The following is a 22,690-nucleotide window of genomic DNA, read 5'->3' as shown; positions in this document are numbered from 1 at the left end:
TTGAGTATTTGCAACGCATGTTGTGAAATTGATGGTTTTCTGAATTTACTTGTGTTTTGTGTATTTGCATGTGTTTTCCTAAAGGGGCGACTGTATGTACCTCACTTTTTAAAATCTATAATTAGTGAGGTGCAGTCTGCTGTTAAGGCTTTTGAGAGGGAACAGACGGAGCTGCTTGAGCTGCTTGACTGTTCAGTGAGGCTTATAAAGTCTGTCTGCAGCAGAGTCATTAACTCAATGGCAAAAAATTATGGACACATCTCTCCCAAGATGTACCTTGGTTATACATTCGAGCCCAAGGCAACACAGATGAACCTGCAAAGGAGATGTGGGAGCGACACCATCTCCTCACAAGTAAGTGCAAAGCTCAGAGAAAATGTGGAGAAATTTCTTCAAATGTTAAATGAAGGGGAGACACTGAAGCACAAGAGCCTGGAAGACATGACAAAACTTCACAAGCCTTCTAGGATACTGCCACAATTGACAAAATGATGGTTGTTGTCGTCATCAGTGGAGGAAACAACAACCGCCACGACATTCTGAGCTGAGGTGAAGAGACACAGGGATGCAGCAGGAATAAACCAGTTTTCAGTTTCTGTCCTTTGTCTCCCACTCTCAGACGCTGAGGTAGACAGACTGTTCAGTCAAATAAGTGTCTTTGAAAACAAACACAGGAATCAAATGCCTCTATGAACCCACAGCTCTGTTGTATTTATGAGATGTGATTTGATGCTGGCTGGAGATGCTTCACTTCAGCTGCCTACTGATTTAAGTTGTATTCTGCAGCAGGTTCTGGCTCTTCCTCTGCAGCCTACACTTCCCCCACAGAGGGTATGGATCATATGGCTGGTGATGAATTCTGTCTCAGCACCTGCAGGGAGTGATCTGGACCCAGATCAGAGTCACAAACAGGTTTACAGTACTGTTAAAGTTGTTTTTTATTTCTATACATACTATTTGCCTTGTAAGTAAACTATAACTGTAGAGATTAGGTTAAGTCAGCCGTTTGTCAGTTTGCCATGTACATGTTTAATTATCATATTATTATATCATAGTATTTGAAGGTAGTTTAGCTCCATTTTCAATGCCTTAGTTAATACACACACATTGTTGTTCTTTTGTAAACATGCACATAGTTTGTGTGGTTTCATGCTGAGTGGCACCACACCACCTGGCCTCTGTATGAACACCTTTCATCAATGCAATGCAGTGGCAATGTCAGACAAACAAAATCTTTGTAGCTATAGGATTAAACGGTTTATCCACTTGGCTGGCGCTTGAAATCTTTGTGGTTATAAAATCAGGATTTTAGCAGCAGCTCTGAAGGGACTGCTGGTTAACACGACGTCTTAATGGGCTGCGTTTCAGTCACATATTCACAAAAGAAACAGAAAAACATGTAAATGAGAACATTTTATTGGGAATTCAGCTGAAACTGTCTGACACAAGGCAGAATGAAAATAGGACACAATTACTTCACCAATATGCTAATTAGTTCATAACATCATCTAGCAGCACTTGCGACCTTTCAAACAGGTTTTAGCTAATTTCTAATGACAGAAGTCGCCTAAACTTGTGGAGAAGTTTAGTGTTGAATAAATCCTTTAAACGGCAGGTTACCGTCCTTGTAAAGAAACATGAAACTATTTCCAGTTGCAGATTTATCCATTTTGTGCTCTTGTGAGTATCTGCAGCATCAGAACAGTGAATGTGGGACTGAGTCAAACTACAGTGTTCAAGGTGATGAAGGAACATGTCACCAGTGCAACGGCGGCTCAGAGATATATCGGCCTTTGATGCACACACTGCCTTCGAGTAGACTCAGTTTATTCTTGGTTTTAGTGTTTTCATTGGGTTTGTTTCCAAGAAAAAAAAACACATTACCAGACTTTTTTTTTTGCTTTTATAGCTGCTGGCAGACTCACCACAGTGGTTTATTATCAGGTGAATAAGTTAACAAAGAATTGCCTCCTTAACCAGACAGCAGAACACACAGTCATTCATTTGGAGGTGTATTTCTGCCCATCTGATCGGTCCTAATTCGATATTCACTCCCCTGTTTCAGGTTCCACCCCCTCCTGAGGGAAATGTCTGCTTCTAAGTCAACAGTGGGTTTATCAGAGATTTTTGCTGACAGGAAACGTAGGGTGACCATATTTTAAACTGACAAACCAGAAACCACCTTTCAACACCCTGGACGCTATGAACATAACATTTTTGTTGCCAGGTCTTTTATAAAGCAAGGAGCCTCCTGGAGCTCTTCAGAAGAGATGGACTGTCTCTTCGGCACGACAGCTAACCGTCAGCAGTATGCTCACAGTCGGCGTTGGACAGGTTCCAGTGTCAGAGTCTGTGGCGCTTGTCTGTGTGGTCACTGCACCAAAACATAAATGTGCTGAAAACCAAAACAGTGAGTTAAAAGAGGCTAAAAAGCTCCATAGAGCTGTGACACTGGGTGATAATTCTCTTCATCAATATGAATGACCACTTTCATATTAGTTGTAGTCTCTTGAGTTGTTGTTAATGTAAAATAAACTAAATAGAGTTACCAGCAAACAGATGATTACCCCTCGCTTGCAGGGAACACGCTCTACTTATCTCTGGGGTTCAGGATTGAGTTTAGCCAGGAGGCCGTTTCGCCAACATTAGCCTGTGTGTGTGTTCTGCCAGAGGCTGCGGTCAATCAGGCAGCTCCCCGATGGTACCAACATCCTGGACGTGCGTAAGGGTTTATAATACAGACCTGCACCTTTTAGGTTGCCTCTTCCATATTAAAAATACAATCAATAGCTTGTTGGACCCAGTAAGACGTGCTGTGGAGGAGTTAGTTAAATTGAGTGTGTTATCTGGATAATAACTGGAGATTAAAGTCAGCTTTAGGGCAAACTGCACATGTAGTGAAAGAGTTCTGAGTTCTGAGGAGCATCGGTGGAGCAGATGAATAAGGAAAGCGCCTTGCTCAAGGGCATGTATGAGTCTTACTTTTGAGGGAAGACAAAAGGTCGAACCTCCTTTATCTCCAGAGTCTCCGACCCAGAGGACTGAGCTGAGAACAGTCAGCTCTAAATCAGTGAAGTCAGTCAGTGAAGCCTTGAAGTATGGTTCTGGGATTTGTATTTGCTATAAGTAACAAATATATTTACAGCTTTAGAATAAAATTTCATCTAATTTTGATTCACAGTAAATCTAGGAATATTTACTTTGTCATGATTTCTGTACTGAATCTTATTATTATTATTAATTTTTTGTCATCTTGAAGTGAAACACTGTCTTTGCTGTAATAATTCTCATATTTTATGATAATAACATTTTCAGGTTTGGAACCACTGGTCTAACACGTCATCATATCGCTGCTTCACTGGAACTAAGGAGCCCAGACCAAGAAAAACAGTAAAACAACACAACATTATGTATGTGTTGAAATGTATTTCAGATATTCTTCCCCCTCATGTCTGTAAATACCAATTAAAACCTTAAACAAATAGTTTATAAATTAAAAGTTTAATAAAACTAAGTAAAACAGAACTACAGCAAAGACACAAAATGACTACAAACACTGTGACCCAGACATTTCATTTTCTGTCTATTTCAAAATAAAGGAAATTTAACAAGACTCAGTGAAGCAGGTATACATTTTTGATTGATGCAGAGGCTGAGCGACAGCGTTGTTTAATTTGAATCACTGAACTGCATAATAATGAATGAGATAAATGTTGGAAATATGAAATATGACAGTGACTTCACCCTCCAGAGTCACCATTATAAATAACAGAGACACCGACGGTGGAGGTGTTTACTACCAGGGTCTGCTTTCTGTCAGACTCTGCAGGTAGGTGTTCAACTGGAGTCAAAAACAGTTCAAATGAAGAAACGTATGTATGTGGTGATGCATTATAGTGAGAAGTTCATCGCCACCGCACTGATAAATCACTCTGAAGAGTCACTGAGCTGCAGCAGCTGTTTAGGAAAACTTGGTTGTCATGTTGTTGTCTCCATTTCCCCCTATTTTCACCAAAGGGACGTAACAGCAGTTACACAGAATGAGACAGATAATCAGTGAAAATGTTGTTTTTTTTTTACCATTTTCACATTTTTTTTTAAATAAGAAATATGACACACGATTCACAGAGCTGTTTAACAGAGGAGGTTGTGCCTTGTGGTTCAGCACCTCCCAACAAATTCAACAGTCTCGACAGCGAGTGGCAGGAGCTGAGAGCGGCTGGGAGTCCGGCGGGACTCTGAAGGTATAAACATTAGATTTATAACAGAGTTTGGTCCACTGAGGCTGCTTCATTTGCTGCGTGTGATGCCAACAAATTGGAAGGATAAAAATAAGTCTTAATACTAGAAACTACTATTGGCATGGCACCAACCATGAACTGAAACTCTGCCTTTCTGCAGGCGGCCGGGGACATTCACTTCTCTCCACTCATCTCATGTCATCTCTCTACTGTTGACGATCACTACAGACGTAAAATGCCAGAAAATACTTTTACGCTCTCATTCACTTGCTCTGGGGACATGGTCAAACGTCTTTTTATTGAATCTGAATCCACTTCCAAATCTTATCAAACCCAAATCCTATGTTTTGGGACAGTGGGTTTGGTGGGAGATGAAAAAAGTGGACTAAACCACAGAGACTTCACTGAAAGTGTTGCAGAGCTCCGACCACATATTTTGTCAGTGATCTGACATTTATTGACTGTGTCCTAACCCATTTCAGTCATGCTTCTCGAGTTATCAAAAATGCCTCAGGTTGTTACTTTAACATGATGAATTGCAGATAAATATTTAACCAAAAGACTTGTCATAGATATCACATTTGGCAGTTGACTTTGGTGAAGTGCATCCACATTTAAAACACTTAAAAAGACCTGTATACTCCATCAGAGCAGCTTCCCCGACACCTTCCTGACGTCAGATTAGTCTGGGCCACATCCAACCATTTCTGTAATGATCTGTCAACTGAGCAGAGGTGAGTAAGCAGCCAGGGTTTGTCAGCAGTGGAGCACAGCACCATGAGACTGCCTGAATTCCTGTTTTTAAATTATTAATTCATTTTTATTTCCAGATGCCTGCATTGTCAGAAAGAGGCAAAACAGACTTTCTGAAAGAAATTTTCATAGAATTTAATTAATCTGGGGATTGTACCAACTTGGAAAATGAAACCATCCCCACCTGGCTCACAGTCGGCGTTGGAGGGGGGCGAGATCACGGCTTATGGGTGTGAGTCAAGTCCTTCCACACCAGAAGACTAGAGGACCATTTCTTTAAGGACCTGGGTTTGTGCACAGGGACTTAATCATGTTGAAACAGGAACGAGACAAACACAAAATGTTGACACACAGCTGGAGGCACATTATTGTCTAAACTAACGCTGCATGTTGCAGCAGTAAGACTGAGACTATAGACTGTAAATAAAGATGGACGAAGCCTCACAGGTTTCTGTTTGTGGTGCCCTCAATCATGCATAACTTTAAGCCTTAATAAAATTTAAATGGCTGAATGATATAAAAGTTGTCATAAAGGAGGAAATTATCTCTACAGACAGGAACAGTTTCTGTACCAGGCTGTAAACATGTTTATTTCTGCTGTAAAGTTGGACATTTGAACATGGGAGTCCATGGGGACTGATTTGTTTTCTTTAGTGGTCATATGAGGAACTGCAGTTTTCGGACTCGGAGGTTGTCGCTTGATTGGAACTAAGAGGCCTTCCTACAGTGCATTTCTAGCTAAAATTTTAGCTGATTTTTCACCAACATTCAACAATTGCACATAAAAAAGTTTAAAAATCAGCAGCACAGAAACCAGAGAGAAGAGATTAAAGTTCTTAATTCCGATGCTTTAATGTCACATTCACACAATCTCTCTTCTGACATTATTGCTTAATTACAGCCAACATTTAGCCAGACTTTGTAATTAAACTGCACTTTATTTTATTTTCCATGCTAATTTTTGAAAAGAGGTCAGACAAAGAAACCCAAACTAGTGTTTCAGAGGCCGGCACTCCGTTTGAGTGGGCTGAGTCACACTCTTGCAAATGTGTCTACAAGAGGTTTTTTCCTTTTAATATGAAGTGATTTCTTTTCTGCATTATATGTCTGTGTTCTTCAGACACTCATCAGCTTTTGATATCTGGTTTAATGAAGGGTCTTTTATAGACACTGTTTTCCATCATCCTGTGTCTCTGCAGTGGCTCAAGTGTTTGTCTCCATTTTCAGCAACATGACTAAGCCTTCGCATTATCTGTCTATACAATATGATCCAGGAACAGCAGAGAAAGTCTGATATTCAGGCAGGTCCGTCCTTTACTTTTATAGCTTCATGCCTCCATATTGTGATGTTACTGAAGGCAGAAGAAACAACCCACAATGCTTTGCTCAAGAAAACAAAGACAAGAGAGAAAGAGGCCGGATTTAATGTTACAGGAATATTTCAAGTATTCATTTTATAAAACAGTTTTCGGTGTTAGAATCTTTCTTTTCTCAATAATAAATATAAACTATTAATTAAAAAAAGGCTTGTTAGCAGATTATACCTTTAATCCTCCAGATACGCACAAAGTACACAATCAGTGACGCAGGTGTTGCAGCCACTGTCTACACGCATGTTATTATTAAACCTACCTGTCCAGCATCAAACAGCAGACAGACATGAGGATACAGGCTGTGTTTCATCAATATCTTCCTCAGTCTTGTTTCACCTTTGTTTCACCTGTAAGGGTGAGAAAATCACTCCTTTCTCAGTTACATGGTGACCACATCCAACCAGAGCAGAGACCCACGCAGCCAGACCAAGTGCAGACGCCTGAGTGGGTGTACAGGGTCTTCAAATGTGGATAAAGGCACACACACTTACGGTACCTTGTATTTTTGGAAGTGTTTCGCTGTTTTATTCTGTTTGTTTAAACTCCAGAGAATCACCGACTACATGTGGAGGACCTGATGTCAAGCTGAGATATCTCCAGCGTAACTTCAATGGACTCTGACAGCACGAGGGTTTTATCTTAAGGATTACCTGTAAATGTCAGCCACTCAGAATCAAACAATGAGGGCACCGATGTTCAACAATCAGAACAAAAGAAATCCATCACTGAACAGGCCCAGGGACCAGTTTCTACACACACACACACACACACACACACACACACACACACACACACACACACACACACACACACACACACACACACACAAAGGGAGCTAACACACCACACACACACCTCCTACATGTCCAGTGAATTCACATCAGTTCTGCTCGAAGACAATCTGGGGTATGCAAAAAATAATAAACTGAAGAAAATGGAGGCGAGGTAGGTTGAAGGAAAAAAACACTGAGATGTTATTGAACAAACTGAATTGTTGATATTTGCTGTTACAGCGTGACATGATCTGATCTCTCACTCAAACATCTGAACCACCACAGATGGTTCAGGAAGCTGAGACGTTAGGCTACACAGTGTTTATCTCCACGGTCTGAGCCACAGAGCAGAGTCCACTCCCCTCCTCCTGTAAGATCAGCAGCTCTCCTACTGCCTGCTGCCCGTGGACCACAATGCACTGCTCTGCGCCCTCTGATATCACCACCTCCACCATCTCCTCCCCCGTCCCTGCAGGCAGCGAGTTTTCTGAGGTGAGGACCAGAGGGGCGGAGCCCGGCGAGGACAGGTTGTCTGCGTGGACGTAGACGACCGCGTGTTGGACGTTACTTGAAGTCTCCCCATCTCCTCTTGAGGCCTCGCCCTCTTGAATCTGCCTCACCTCCTTTTCCTCCCCTTTTCCTCGTCCCCTTCTCCGCCTCTCTTCCCCAGCCTCCGTCTCTCCTGCCCCTTGAGGGAGGCAGTTCTTTTTGGGTCTGCCTCTGATCGGCCTCGGGTGACTGGAGCTTAAAGCTGCTAACTCATGCACAGCGTCTTTCTTGCTGCTGTTCGGCTCCTCTCCGTGTCCTCCCTCCGCCTCCTCCTGAGTCCCTCCCTCTGTCCTGTGCTGGGCTTGGTGCCTCAGCAGACTTTGTCTCACAGTATATGAAGCACCGCAGTGGCAGCTGTACGGCTTCTCCATCAGGTGAGATGACTTTATGTGTCTCCTCAGCTTGGTGGCCAACGTGTATCCTGAGGAAAAAAACAAAAAGTCGGATTTGTCCGTATTTCCTCCACTTAATTAAAAGCTAAGTATTTGAAAAAACCAAGACAAACTCTTAACGTTTGCTTCATTAACAGTTCTCCCACTTGGACGAGCCCGGACAGCCTCCAAAGGAAGGTTTGATTACGTATCCTAATCAAATGCCCAAACCACCTAAACTGAACTAAACTTGTGAAGGAACGACTCTACTCTCCCCCCAGGTGTCAGAACTCCTCACCCTGTCTCTAATGTTGAGCCCAGGTCCCACGGAGGAAACTCATTTCAGCTGCTTGTATCTGCAAACTCATTCTTTCAGTCACTACTCAGAGCTCGTGACCGTAGGTGAGGACTGGAACAAAGATTGACTGGTAAATCGAGAGCTTTGCCCTGCGTCTCAGCTCCAACAGTTCATTACAACATCCTGCTCCATCGAGCCCTCACTCGTGAACGCTTGGGGCAACAAATCACCCCCAGCCTGGAGGGAACAGTCCACTGTTTCCCGGCTGAGAACCGTGGCCCCAGACCACAGACTCCAATGGAAAAAATCTCACATTTTATGCAAATTGTGCCGACCCGAGCTGCTCAGTTATTCTCAGAGCAGCTCATTTAAAAACAAAATAGAAAACTGAACGTGAAGTAGTTCATTTTAAAGGAGCTATTTCAAAGTTTTGCTATTATCTTCTACTGAAGTTAGCATGCTAACCAGCTAGCCTCGGCCCGCCTCGTCACTTTCTGACAGCGACTCACTGAAGCCCCAACCTGCACTGAAGACGTAGCTGCTCAGAGGATGATTATAACCTCTGGTCTTATAAACACAACGATGGCTGAAGCTCTTGTCAATCACCACCACCGTGCGGCAAGAAGCTACGTTCAGCTGCAGAGAAAACGTACAAATAGCCCCTTTAATTTGTGTGAACTGAACTTTGAGCTAGCTCTTAGCTCTTGAGAGGGGTGAACTTACACAACAATACGTGTCTTGGATGTAACTGTAAATAACTTAAGTCAAACTTAAGTACAGAAATATCAAAGTCCTCTCCTGTAATTATATTTTACAAAAAAAAATAAAATAAAATGTTAAAAAAATAGTACTTGCCCTCTGTGCCTGTAAGCCAGTCGTGAGGGCTTAAATGCCACTCGTACCTGTCTAAAAACTGTTTGGCTTCATCAATAATGAAACCACTGAACTCAGCACACAGGTTTCTGCTGTCTAACGCTTCATAAAAAGTAAATGTGCACAACCTTGTAATCAGCAGTTTGTGCTTTCCAATCATGTATGCAGGACGGAACATCTGCAGCCACTAAGTGAGATAAATAAGGTTGTTTGGAGGGAACTGGCCAGCGTGTGCTTCATGCCCCTAACTGGCTTTTTCATTGACTCATTTTTCACTTGTTTGTTTCGACTGCAGTTTGTTTTTTTCACTTTTCACTTGCTTCTAATTCTTTAACAAAGAGCAGTGTCACATTTTAGTTAAGAAAATATATAAATATTTGTGGGAACATTTTGTAAACGGCATAACTTGACTTTTTGTCTTATTTCAATAAGAATGTTGATTTCACAGTCCTGTGCTGCACTGTAAGGAGATGCAATTAAAAGACTGAGATGAGATGGAGGCAGGATTCCCCGTAGAATTAGTTATCTAGGAGAGATTAGTTTCCTCTCTTGATTTTTTTTCCAACAGTTGTACTAGACTTTTAATTTATGAACCTTTTCCGCAGACAGGGCAGCGATGCGGCCTTTCTCCAGTGTGCAGTCTCTCGTGCGACTTCAGGCTGTGGGGGTCCCTCAGTGATTTTCCACAGTAGCTGCAGAGGAAACCTCCTCCGGTGTGGGAGAGCATGTGCCGGCGGAGCTCTGGTTTCTGGGAGAAACTCTGGTTGCACTCGGGGCAGGGATAGGGCTTCTCTCCACTGTGAATTCTCAAATGGCACTCGAGGTTTCCTGAGACAGAGAGACAGGCCGAAGGTCAGACAGACAGACAGGGATAATACTTGTCAGTGGAGAAGACTGGTCGCAGAGGGAGCTGGGCAGAGTCAATCTGCATTTGTCCAATAATGTTTGAAGATTTAGTATCTCTCACAAGATTCATGCTGTCACTTTGACAAATGAAAATGTAAAAGGAAGGAATTGATCACAGCTGCAGACATCCTCTGGGTGTTACACAAAAAAAAAAACACGGTGGAATTGTCTCTTGTTGAAAATAATTGAGTCAAGTTTAAGGGATAGTTCTGGTTATGTGACAAATTTATTGCAGGACTGTTGTATTGGGCTGCATTAGTTTTAACTAGGTGCTAGCGTACTTTGTGACTAAATCAGAAACTGAATCCATTTTTAATGAGACAATTTTAATAAGTAAAGGATGTTTGGTTGGTTTCTGGAGCTGGTACAGTCTGAAGTCTTTGAAATGATCAAGTATCGAGGCTAAACGTTGGCCTACGTTATTCTTTTTCTCACAGATTAGTGGGGAAGTCGCGAGAACCGATACTTGGGCACCATGTCAGTGCAGTACAGTGCAGTAGATGATGTATCTGCTGGAGATGTGACTCTTCCAGGACTGACGAGAGCAGTATAATTATCCTACAACTGAATTAGTCTGACATTGAAGAGAAGAAAGAGGCAGGTAAAGTAAACAATGACAACAACGCAACAACTGTATGAAAATGGTGCCACAGGAGGAAAACACCAAGCATCTCAATGACAGACATCAGATCTGTGCACAGACTCAGGCCGAGTGAGTTTCAGTTGCTGACTTTATATTAACAACATGTCAAAATGTTGCTGTTACTGTTTGTGAACTGTGACAGCTGACGCACACACATTACACACTGACTTTTTAAATGAACATATTCCCACAGTGGGTCTGTCACCATGTTAGCTGGTTTAAACTACAGTTTGCACACTGACTATATGGAGGTGTGTCTGTGTGTGCGTGTCTTTGCATGCGTGCACATGTGCCTGTGTGTTAGCACACTGTGTGTGCAGCAGCTTCTGTGGTTTTATGATTTTTTTGTGTTGGTATCAAATTTGTTATTGAGAATTGTAGAATTTCAATAGTGACGGTGCCGAATACCAGAATTCTGGTATCGTGACATCCCTACTGATTAGTTTCACTTTTTGAGTCTGGTCTGTAAGATTCACAAGATCTACTGGCAGAGAAACATCTGGCCACAGCAGCATTTTCAAACTGAGCACACCTGACAGCTTGTTGCAGCTCCAGGATCAGACCTGGGCCTCAGACTTTACCTTTCTGACTGAAGCACTTCCCACAGTACTGACAGATGTGAGGTTTCTCCCCCGTGTGGAGCTTCATGTGGTTCCTCAGAGAGCCGAAGTTAGCCAGCAGCTTGGGGCAGAGTGTGCACTGCACCTTGGAGAGGAATCCAAAATCACTCTAAATACTTAAAGTTCAAACTGCTGTTTGGGGAGAAACAACAAGATGAGAATGCAAATTTAAACCATTTACGTCACAGATTATAAAACTTGGTTGAGCTGTGCAGAGACAGACTTTTAGTTAAAAGTCTGAAATAGCTGCAGGGCAGGTGAAGCAGCAGCAGCTCCTTGCTGACTGTACATTTCAGGACAAATACTCTCCATGATTGGTTGCCCACTGCTCTCCTTATTAAAACTGCAATCATTTGAAAATGTCACCACAGACGAGTGAACAGCACTGAACTGTGCAGAGTGAAACACGTCCCTACCTTCGGAGGCTGTGTGTAGATCATCCTGCTGCAGTGAAGGAGGCGGTGGATGCGTAGGGAGGGGCGGCGGGCGAACGCCTTCCCACAGTGCTCACAGGTGTACGGCTTCTCTCCGGTGTGCAGCACCATGTGCTCCTTCAGGTCCCGCTTCAGTCCGTAGGTCTTCTCACAGTGAGGACAGGAGAACGGACGCTCCCCGCGGTGACTCAGCTACAAATAATACCATTATATTTTCAAATAACATGTATTATTACTACTGCTATTATCATTATTCATTAGGATGGGTAAATTGCTGCTCTGCATGATGACTCAGCTGCTGGTCATTAAGGGAACAGTCGGGGGTAAGAAAAAACTCCCCGTACCCACACACTGTTTAAAAAAAGCAACTGGTGTCGTATTTTGCATTTCTGAACCCTTTCATTTGTCAAGTGTTCCTGTGGATGGCTGAAGAGAGAGCACACAGATTCTGACAGCGGAAAATGCTTCAGCTGAAACACCCACAGTAAAAATCAGCTTCTGGTATCAGTCCCTCAGAAACGCTCTTTTGCACTGACATTGAAAAATAAAGGGAGAAAAAAGATATACAGAGAAAAAGAGACAGGAAGAAGAGCATTCATGAGTCATAAATGTATTTCATAACAAAGTCTGACATGAAAGAGCAACGACCCAGTGTTAAAGCAAAATACAAAACGTTTACTACTCTGCTGTTGTTGGCTATAGTTTTAATAGACTTTTTCAAGGACTGAATTTTTTATGTTGTGTACGTTATTGTTCTTATCTCAACTTCAATATATTTTGTTGTATTTGTGTTATTTATAGTTGTTATAAAACGATGTTATATCTAATTTAATATGTAATGCAGTGGTTTAATGCTTTAAAAAGCATTAAAAATGTTGAAAAACTCTTCCTTTTTTCATGTATTAAGGCTTCACTGTGAGAAGCCAATGATAGGAACTTTTATGTTGTTGCGGTCAGACCACATGTTTACATGTTTGCTATCTCAGTCTGATTGTTTGCTGAAAGATCACATCTATGGTAAAAAACTGGAGCATCAAAACAGATGCAGGTTAGCAACAGGAAGAGCTCAAAGGAAAGAGTCGAGAGACAGATGGTGAATCAGGAGGTGATCTCTCCTCCATCAAACAAAAAAAAGAAAAATTGACCTTCCCCTGCTTTCAGTTCAATTCTTGAATGTTCAATCGTTATCACTAAAATAAAAAGCTCAGAGAAGCCATTATTATGCTTCTGTGTTTTTATGGGGTTGGATGAGTTGGAAAAGGTTGGGAAACACTGGTTTAATGATGTTTAGCTTTAAAAATCTCCTGTTGCATTGACTGTTAGTGTCACATTCACTGTAAAATGTCCTGTTCAGTACATGTTCTAGTAACAATTCTTAAAAAAACAAATAAAAATTATGAATATGAAAATGTTTGACTAAAAGCCAAAAAGAGAGAGAGAGAGAGAGAGAGAGAGAGAGAGAGAGAGAGAGAGAGAGAAAGAAAGAAAGAAAAATTCTGTTATCAGTTTGTCACATCCCCTACCTGATGGGCTCTGAAGCTCTCTGCAGAGGTGTAGTTTTTCCCACACTCCTGGCAGTTGAAGGGTTTCTCCTCTGAGTGAGTGAACTGGTGTTTCTTTAAGTGGCCGAGCTGGAAGAACTTTTTACCACAGCTGGAACATCTGTACCGCCTCTCTCTGATCTCTGGATGCCACGTGGTAGCTGCTGCGACGGCCTCAGTGTCGGGGTGCGACTGTTTCTTCATGGGAACGTCTTTTTCTGGGACAGAGGTGGTGCCCACAGTGGAGCCCCAGCTCTGTCCCTCTGTCTGCCCAGGTGGGTCGGGGTGGGCGGGGGCTCGCTTCAACCTGCTGGTCAGACAGTGAACCCGTCGTGGTTTAGCAGCCAGACGGGAGCTGCAGCGGACAGGAGGGGGTGCAGAGAGGCCTCGGGAGTCCTCATCAGACGGGACTCCACCTGAACCTGGACCGTCTGTGTGTTCACCTGCTGTTGTGATATCATTGGCTGCGTGTTCACCTGCTGATGTGATGTCACTGGCTGCGTTAGCTGTTCTGTCAGTCTGACCATCAGTGCCTCTGTCCTGCCGTCTGTCACTGTCCAGACTCGGCTCAGACAGGATCAGGATTTTCTCGACTCTCCTCTTCCTCCTGTGTCTGGTTGGGTGACTCCTCCTGATGCACCTGTGGGGGTTTCTGTACTCTTCCTCCTCCTCTTCCTCCTGAATTCTCTCCTTTTGTCTGTCATCTGTCTTTTCCTTTTCATGGGTCTCTGGGTCTTTTTTGTGTTCCCCCTCTTTATCTGTTCAAATCCAAAAATTGAAGCAGTATGAAATGGTGACTGACAGAAAATGTATCTGCAACAAATGTAATAATTAATCAATCACTAAAGTCATTTATCATGTAAAAATGCCAAGAACGACCTGCACTCCCACAGTGTCAAGTCAGCAAAGTCTAAGCAGCAGAATAGTCTTTAAGTATCAAAAATAAAAACACTGATTATGCAGAGTAGCCTCTGCCATTGTTTAATTATCACCTATTACAAAACTGAATTATTATTACTGATTTATTACTGTACCCAGCATGCTTTACGCACTGTAAAACAATGCAACAAATATTGTTATGCTCATAAAGAACTTAAACTAGTACCGACATATAGTTGTTAAATAAATGCAGCAGAAGAACACACACTTATTAAGGAATTTGATATTTCCCTCTGAACTGTAGTGAAGTATAGAGTAGCTAATATTGCACTTCAGGGCCGTACATAAATAAATGTACTCAGCTCCCTTCTTTGACTGATTTTTAAACACATTTATGCACACACACGTTCTGTATGTACACTTTGTATGTATTTATATTCATGTGTATGCACAATATTAAGTATAAATGTAATATCAGGTTGCTCTGTTTTTCCAACTGTGCACATATGTTGCTGCTTTTATTATTTTTTATTCATTTCAAAGCTTCTTTTATCTACTTGTAATTACATTTCTTGCCTATATTAGAGTTTTCTTTTCTCTGTCTGAATATAATTAATATTCCCACAGCACTGTAAAACCCCTGCAGGGATCAATTGCATTTTATATTATTATCTTTCATTTAGTATTCATAATTGTTTTGGAGATGTTTCCATGATTTATATGCTCAATTTGTTTAAATCTGCACAGAGTGTAATAAGACATCCCCAGTCTGTTGCTGCTGGATTTTCAGCATGAAGGTCCTTAATGTCCCATCAATCACAGCAGATAAACGCTTCTCCAACCAGAAATAATAGAGGATCAGCAGAGCTGGGGGCCATATTACTCCTCTATAACACACATGCTTTAATGATTTTTTTCTTGCTTGGTCTTTTCATTTAATTAATGTACTTTATGTTTGACAAAAAAGATTCATCCTCTAATTATTCACCTCCAGCTCTCATCCTCAGTTTGAGTGTATCTCAGCTGACGAGAGGTTTTTTTTCTTCACTCCTCAACTGAAAGTAACTGATGTCGTTTATTTTAAATAATCTCAAAATTCTGCTCTTATCACTGTGCTAACTCTCAAAATCCATTCTCATTCAGCCACCAGGATCTCTGCGTTTACATGCAGCACATTTCATCTAACTATAACCCGAGTTATAACCTAGCGCGTACCACTAAGGCTCAGTCCTAACCACAGCAGCCTGGGTTCAAGTCTGACCTGTGGTCCTTTGTTGCATGTCGTCTCCTCTCTCTCCCTGAATGTCCTGTCTTTCTCTCAGTGTGGCTATCAAAATAAAGGAAAAAACACCCTAGAAAATAACTATAACTGAGACTGTGCTTTAAACAGTGGATGGTAAATGAGGTTTTCTGGGGTCAGAGTGGAGTCCAGTGGAATTAAATGTACCTCTAGCTCCTCCAGGTGGACAGCAACCCGTCTGTTCAGGGCCATATAATCCAGTTTGGTACCACTTCACTATAATAATTATGAAGGGTTTACACGGGGTCAAATCGGACCTCTTCAGCCTGGCTTTTAGTTAAATATAGTTTTTAGTCATTAGTCACTTCATTTTGTGCTCTTATTTTATTGTAATCATGTGGTAAATTGTATCTTTTATTATTAATTTTCTTATATTTTTTGCTAAAGTTATTATCACTTCGTAAATCTTTTTTAAAGCTTTTTAAGGCTCAGTTTCTGAATCCAGGCTGTGTGCATTTCTCTGTGGACTTACTTTCACAGTATTAAATCAGAACCTGGACCTGCTTCACCTGTGTCTTGTGCCGTGGAGTCGCCCTGTGCGTCAGGTTTGTTTGTCGTCTCAGGTTTTCCCCCAGTGTCATCGTACAGCAGCAGCTCTGTTCCCGGTGAGACATCCTCACACACACGCAAACACACATCCACACACTCGCCCACACACATCTCTACACACGCACACTGCACTGCCACATTCTGCTGGGCCCTGCTTCGCACCTGGCAGGCAAAGCTGGGGGGAAAAAGCACAAATGCGTACAAACAGAAAGATGTTATACTTAATTAAAATGAGGGTTTCTTTGTATTGCACTGGATGAGCTCTGACAGGAAGAGAAATCAGTTTCAGAGGTTTCATCGCTGTGGGTGTTTATGCAGCTGTGTGTATGAAACACAGCCAGAGACCAAGCGAGTGTTCAAAGACAGATTCACCAAACTCTCTTTGGCCCTGTTCAGATCTGGTATTAACGTGCATCTTCAGAGATCCAAGGTCAGCTCTCAGTGCGTCAGTTCACACCTGGCTTTAAAATGCGCCTTCACGTGCGTCTTGACAACCACTTGTGATTGGATCTTACTTCCCCTCTTTGTATGCAAATAAACAGGTATGTTTTTAGCAAATTTAACAGGAGGGTCCGTTGTCAATGTGTGTGTGTGTGTGTGTGTCAGAGAGAGAGAAAGAGAGAGAGAAAGAGAGAGAGAAAGAGAAAGAGAAAGAGAGAGAGAGAGAGAGGGAGAGAGAGAGAGAAGAGCCTGGAGGTGTTGAGTGAATCAATGCGCTCTGCACAGCTCAACAGTGAAATAAGCTTTTAGCTATTTGAAATAGTAAACTATTTTCAGTTCATGATGAAACTGCTGCAGGACGAATTAGACTGTGGCAGTGGGCGTCAGGAGAGTAGGCGGTCCCCTGCTCAGTGGGGCCCACACTGAAGCGTTCACACTGCTAAAAGAGGCCATGTGACCCAGACCACCTCCAACTGTGCTCTCAGTGATCCGATCTCAGGTGCGTTCACACCTGAACTTAGAGCTGACCACTAGTGATCAGACTACCAGAGACAGATGTTAGAACCAGGTCTGAACAGGGCCTTAGAGACCTGTTGTAAATGGCTCATTACAACCTGATGAACACCACCTGTTACTGAGTCGGTGCGTGTTTGTCAGATCTGATCATCAGCACAATCACCACCCCCCCAAACTTACGTATGAGGCAACGTGTTCAGCTCCATCTGTGCATCACATCTCATTCACAAACGTGATGAGATGTTATGAGGTGAGATGTGAACTTCACATCACAGAGCTTCAAGTCCTGCTGCCAGAAATCTGTGTACTTCAAAGACATTTTTAAATAATGCCTTATACATGCTTGGTTAGGGCACATACCACATGAGTGTACATGCTCTTAGCAGGCGAGTCGCTAGTTCGACTCCAAACTGGCACGACTCTTTCCTGCATGTCGTTCCCTCTCTCTGTCCCTTTCCTGTCATTCTCTACTGTCCTTTCAAAGTAAAGGCAAAAATGGCCAAAAAAAAAAAAAAAAAAAAAAATATATATATATATATATATATATATATATATATATATATATATATATATATATATATATATATATATATATATAAAAAGAATCAAATAGAGATGGATTTAGTTTGGTCTGAGGCAGTGGGGCAACTTACTTGATCCAGATAGCTTTTTGTAGAAGAGCCTCCTTATTAGCTGCTATCTCTATCGGTACCTGCAAAAACCAAAACAACATAGAAGTTTACATTAAAACATTTATTTTAATACTGACTAAATAATCAGATATTCATTATCCATCTGGCTCAAGTCTCTACACTAGCTGAGAACAGTATGTACTTTTATATTCATGTCCATAATACAGATGGTTACTGTCCATGTCTGACTCAGACAAACTGAAAATAAAAATGAATTGATGGCTGGCGTTTTGAATATGTATTGATTGCAGTGCCCTTGTAAATTATCAGTGGTACATCTTTTTATCTGTGAGGCTGCTCTGAATCCTTCTCCTGATGTTTTCTTCTGCAGAACGCTTGGTGGAAATTACAAGGACTGATTCATTATCTTCCCACAGAGTTGGAACTTAATTAAGCTGAAATGTTCACATCTATGCTACTAGTTCTGTCTGTAGACAAAATGGTTTCAAACAGAAGACGCTGCTGCTGGTGAATGTAAAAAGTCATGATGAAGAATCAGTCAGCACTGAGACGTCTTTACAACAGTCAGTTGGAGAGGAAGGACTCAGGTCTAAGACTTACTTCTGGTGCGTAGACCCTTGACTGTTGCTGTACAAATAATGCATTTTTGCAATAGTTCTATCTTGTTAAGGCCTCTGTTGAGACATTTTGAATCTTAACCAGCAGCAAAAAACTAAATAAAACACATTACACAGTTGCATTTCTATTTTTACAAAGAAAGATCTACAGCAGCAGCCATGATTCAGGGCCAATCACACTGTAGGTTCCTGTACAACCCTGAATTTAACAACTGGATTATTGTTCTATCACGGATCCCTGAAAGGTGCACAAACACGGGTACTCAAGAGGAAGAAAACCAACATGGCACTAAATCAATCCAAACAATTAATATGCGCTGACTGAGTCAGCTGCACCACAGAGAAACAGAGAGATGTTTGAGTTGTGAGTTTACACAACAGATAGAGTGACTGAATAACTGAAATCCAGCTTTGATGTGAACATTGAGGTGATATGAAAGAAAGAGCAACGAAGAAGGTGAAATGGATTAATGTTGACAGGAAGTTGGTGCTGCTTGGAGCCATTTTAGTCATATGACTCTACATATGATCACCACTGTGGACCAGAATAAAATATCTCAACAACAATTAAATGGATAACCGTAAATTCGTAGTCATTCAAGGTCCCCAGAGAATGTAAGACACTGAATGTGGTGAGTGCCACCGATTAACCATGACAATTAATGAAAAAAACTCATTCATGAAAATTAGGTTTAACCTGAAACCTAATAAATTCTCTTCTAATAGCCCAGAAACTGCTTCTCTGCACAGCTTAACACTAACTAAACAAAGAAATGAAATTAAAGCCTAAATTCTATACAATAACTTAATATACTAAATAAAGGGTAAAAATAAAAGCACAAATATAAATAATAGACACTAAAGACAGACTCATAGCTATACTATGTGCTGAATATGTACGGCAGTAATATAACATACTGTATTATTTCCACCAATGATTTTTCTACTGTGACTTGTCAAAATGTCTGCTGTGAAAAAGGTCTGACATATTCTGTATTGTGTATGCGTACGGTGGGGTGCACTTGTAGCTCCAGCATTTCATGTGTTAAACTCTCTGACTCTTTCGTTGTGTTTTTGTATTAATGCTGCCTTCCTACAAAAAAGACCTTAACTGAATATCAGTAAAACAAAATTCATATGTACAAATTTATGAGCAGTGTTGTACCAGCAGATTACAGGTGCAACACTCTTTTCAAGCACACTTATTTGAATAGTTTTTAAAAATTATTATTATTAAGTATACTAAAATTAAAAACTGTGTTGATTTCTGAATAAAAAATGCTGTGTCCGCTTCTGTTTACCTTTTCTGCCTCGTTGCTTTTGGTCTGACCTGTCTTGGACTCAGAGTTTATTGTGAGTTCACCGTCTCGGCCGTGAGTCATCAGGTCGGTGTGATACTTCCAGGTCCACTCTGTGTCCCCCTCCCTCCCCAGCAGGGACCCAGCCTCAAGCGAGCGCCCAACCCACCACAGCCCCAGCCTGCCCTCACAGAGCTGCGAGGGCCCAACGGCGAAGCCACGGGGAAGCAACGCAGAGAGAAATGAGGCGAGAGCAGGCGGGATGGGAGGAGCAAGACTGGCCATCAACCTGTACAGAGAAACAAAGGAGAAATAAAACCAGAAAAGTTCAAGTTACTTTTAGCTACTATGCTGTTCATATTTTCCACAAACTACCAGAAGGTCTGAGACTCAACCAAACATCCTCTATTTTACATTATGCCAATGCTTTTTATTTACATCTACAATGCCACAAATATGAGATTTAATTTTCATTTTTAGTCTGCCATTTTTTTTTCTGATAAAAGTACTCAGATCTTTTAATACCCACCACAATATTAGTACTCTGTTACAAGTAAAAAATCCTGCAATCCATAGTTTACTTAAGTAAAAGTACAAAAGTATTAGCATCAAAATATACTTAAAGTACCAAAAGTGCTCATCATGCAGAATAGCCCATTTCAGAATAATGTGTCACATATCATTGTCTTATAATGTAATGTCATATGGTAGTAACAGTGGTAATGTTGTAGGTAGTAAAGGTGGAGCTAATTCTAATGTTTTACTTCTCAGTATTTTAGGAATCGTACACTTTGCTACTTAATTAAATCAAAATGTATTTAGTGATTATTATAACAACAAACACACATACACAACGATTATATTGTTTAATTAGGCGGTTTAATTTAACTACATTACAACATTTAATAGTATTATCCGAGTCAAGTAACAGTATTTCTGATTAAGTAGGTTTCTCTGTCCTCCTCTGATTATATCAGAATATATAAATACACCGTATTTAATACGCTGTCTGACTTCACTAACGCAGGGCAAATGCATTTCTGGCCAACAACAATCAACACAGCCGAGCGAGTGTGTTAGCTTCGAGATGTTTGTGTAGTTTTCATTCAGCTGAAGGACAGCAGCGTATATTGATCTGTTCCACTTCGATTGATTAATTACAATTGTACGACCTACGTTTTTAATGCCTTATGTTTCAAAGCAAACGATCACCGCGGATTCAGCAACTTCAACGGTTTGTTAGCATCAGTTTGCTAAGTGGCTTTAGTTAGCAAAACTCTATGGCGCCATAAACAATTTTATCAACCAGCTTGATAACTGGAGTAAATGTGTACATACTTGGGACGTGGTCGGTGTCTTGATCTGATTATTTATTAGCACACCAGGTTATTTTTTTCCGCTATAAACTCTGGGAAAGCCTTCGTTATCCAGCGAGAAAAAAAAAACACGGAAAGAAGTTCTCCGCATTTAAGGTCCGGGCGGAAAAGAGTTGCGGTGTTTGGTTCCACAAACAATCAGAGCTATTTATCAAACTGCTAGAAGTCAAACTCTTGACTGAAGTGAAAGATTCTCAAACTTAAGAATACAAAATATTTACATCACATTACATTATGAATATATTAGATTTTTGTTCATTTCTAATGTTAATTATTCCTGGAGATTTAAAGGTTTCATACAAATAAAATTAAATATGATTATATATGTTTTTGCAGGATAACATACCGCTGAAAAACTGTCTCTACAGTTTGTACATGCCACAATTACTATTTAATTTTTTACTTTTTTCTGTGAAATAAATAGTAACAAATAGAGCATTAACAATTAACGATTAAACACATTTTTAATGTCTGATTGCTGAAGGAATAATATTTACTTCTTTTCACTTCAGATATATATATATATATATATAATTTACCCAGGGGTGCAAACTTTTGCAATATTTCTTGCTCAAGAAAATAAATTGAAAATTAAAAATTAAATGAATTGTTACCTATGACAAAATTAAGATATGAAGATATTATTTTAATGAAAGTAATTATTACTTTTCAATCAGTCAAGTTTCGAATATCAATGGGACTCCAAGGAGACCATCCCTAGTTGTGACTGGCTGGTGTCCAACCAATACAACACAATAAAGTGAGCAATATACTAGCAGAATACTTTCTGAAGCCACTGTATAACACACTTTTTCAGCTACATTTGTAATTCTTCAGTTAGTTAGAAATTTGAACTTCTTTTTAATGTGGCATTTATTACCTTAATGACCTCCAGTCAGACTGTGTGGCTCTCTGAACAAAGGTCGCTGATGGGGATCAATAAATACATAGCTGTTCCAGTGTAGCTGAGGAAGAAATGCTTGAAATGTTTGATTGCAATCCTTGCCTGAATCTGGGCCTCATTTAGCCTCACCTGCAGAAATCGTTTTGCAAATCTATAAAAATTTGGACACAAGTTGAATGAATTGTTGGCCCCTGCAGTAACCACTAATATATAAGCACTGCTTTTCACTATACTGCATACTTTGCATCGAAAAATGTGTTTAGATCTGAAATACATTTTTGTCTTTGACAATTTAGACAAAGTGAGTATTTTTAACCTATTTTGTGTTAGAGATACCAAAAATAAACCAAATCTGCTGCAGGCCTGTGTCACATCCTAGATATGATGACCACTGGTGGCATTTAGGGGATTTCTACAGGACATGGCAACTGGGTCTTAAATACATTTACTCACTTTATTCCAGAGAGCTGGATAAAAACAAATAGACATGTTACTCTCCAGCGGTTCAATCCACCTGAGTCCCCCTGTTTCCAGTTTCTGTGCTAAGCTGCTCAGCTTCTGGCTGTTGCTTCATGATATATCATTAAGTGATATTGATCTTCTCATCTAACTCTCAGAAACATAGCAGATCAGCTTTTTTCTCAAATTGTAAAACTTTAAAATTGTCAGATATAGACAGTTGATTCTTCATTATTTTTAGATTCCTAATAATCCAGCAGCCTTCCTCTGTACATCTGTGCATGTGATTACAAGACTTAGTTTGTTATCATGAATCCTTGTTG

At 40.8% G+C, this 22,690-nt stretch overlaps 1 protein-coding gene across 4 annotated transcripts; it reads right to left on the bottom strand.

The window, feature by feature from the left end:
* Window positions 1–1,400: 1,400 nt before the first annotated feature.
* On the bottom strand, window positions 1,401–21,179 carry znf408 (zinc finger protein 408). Of its 4 annotated transcripts, XR_011692713.1 has the most exons (11): window positions 20,967–21,179; window positions 19,632–19,917; window positions 17,714–17,772; window positions 16,064–16,278; window positions 13,358–14,133; window positions 11,817–12,026; window positions 11,362–11,485; window positions 9,826–10,059; window positions 6,864–8,110; window positions 6,627–6,714; window positions 1,401–6,374 (listed from the first exon to the last, which is right to left on the bottom strand). XR_011692713.1 is itself a non-coding variant. In XM_071489647.1 (9 exons), exons 2-9 carry the CDS (start codon window positions 19,911–19,913, stop codon window positions 7,452–7,454), a joined length of 2,559 nt encoding a protein of 852 aa, XP_071345748.1. In that variant the 5' UTR covers window positions 19,914–19,917; window positions 20,967–21,179; the 3' UTR covers window positions 1,401–7,451. The 4 variants fall into 4 exon arrangements, 1 of the variants encoding a protein (XP_071345748.1); XR_011692711.1 differs by having other exon boundaries at window positions 6,627–8,110; XR_011692712.1 differs by having other exon boundaries at window positions 1,401–6,714.
* Between the last annotated feature and the right edge of the window lie 1,511 nt (window positions 21,180–22,690).

This window comes from Trachinotus anak, unplaced genomic scaffold (genome assembly GCF_046630095.1).
Source record: "Trachinotus anak isolate AG129_WGS33_773 ecotype Australia unplaced genomic scaffold, CSIRO_AGI_Tana_v1 ptg000011l, whole genome shotgun sequence".
Classification (NCBI taxonomy): domain Eukaryota; kingdom Metazoa; phylum Chordata; class Actinopteri; order Carangiformes; family Carangidae; genus Trachinotus; species Trachinotus anak.
The sequence above is the reverse complement of the archived record's forward strand: the minus strand, read 5'-3'. Positions and strand labels throughout refer to the sequence as shown.

Excerpts from the sequence above, each read along its gene's own strand:
- znf408 (XM_071489647.1), bottom strand. The coding sequence starts at position 19,913 with ATGGCCAGTCTTGCTCCTCCCATCCCGCCTGCTCTCGCCTCATTTCTC. Across the intron at positions 16,279-17,713 it reads CAAAAAGCTATCTGGATCAA|CTTTGCCTGCCAGGTGCGAA; the intron begins GTAAGTTGCCCC and ends TTTTCCCCCCAG. Across the intron at positions 10,060-11,361 it reads GAAGTGCTTCAGTCAGAAAG|GAAACCTCGAGTGCCATTTG; the intron begins GTAAAGTCTGAG and ends TCTCTGTCTCAG.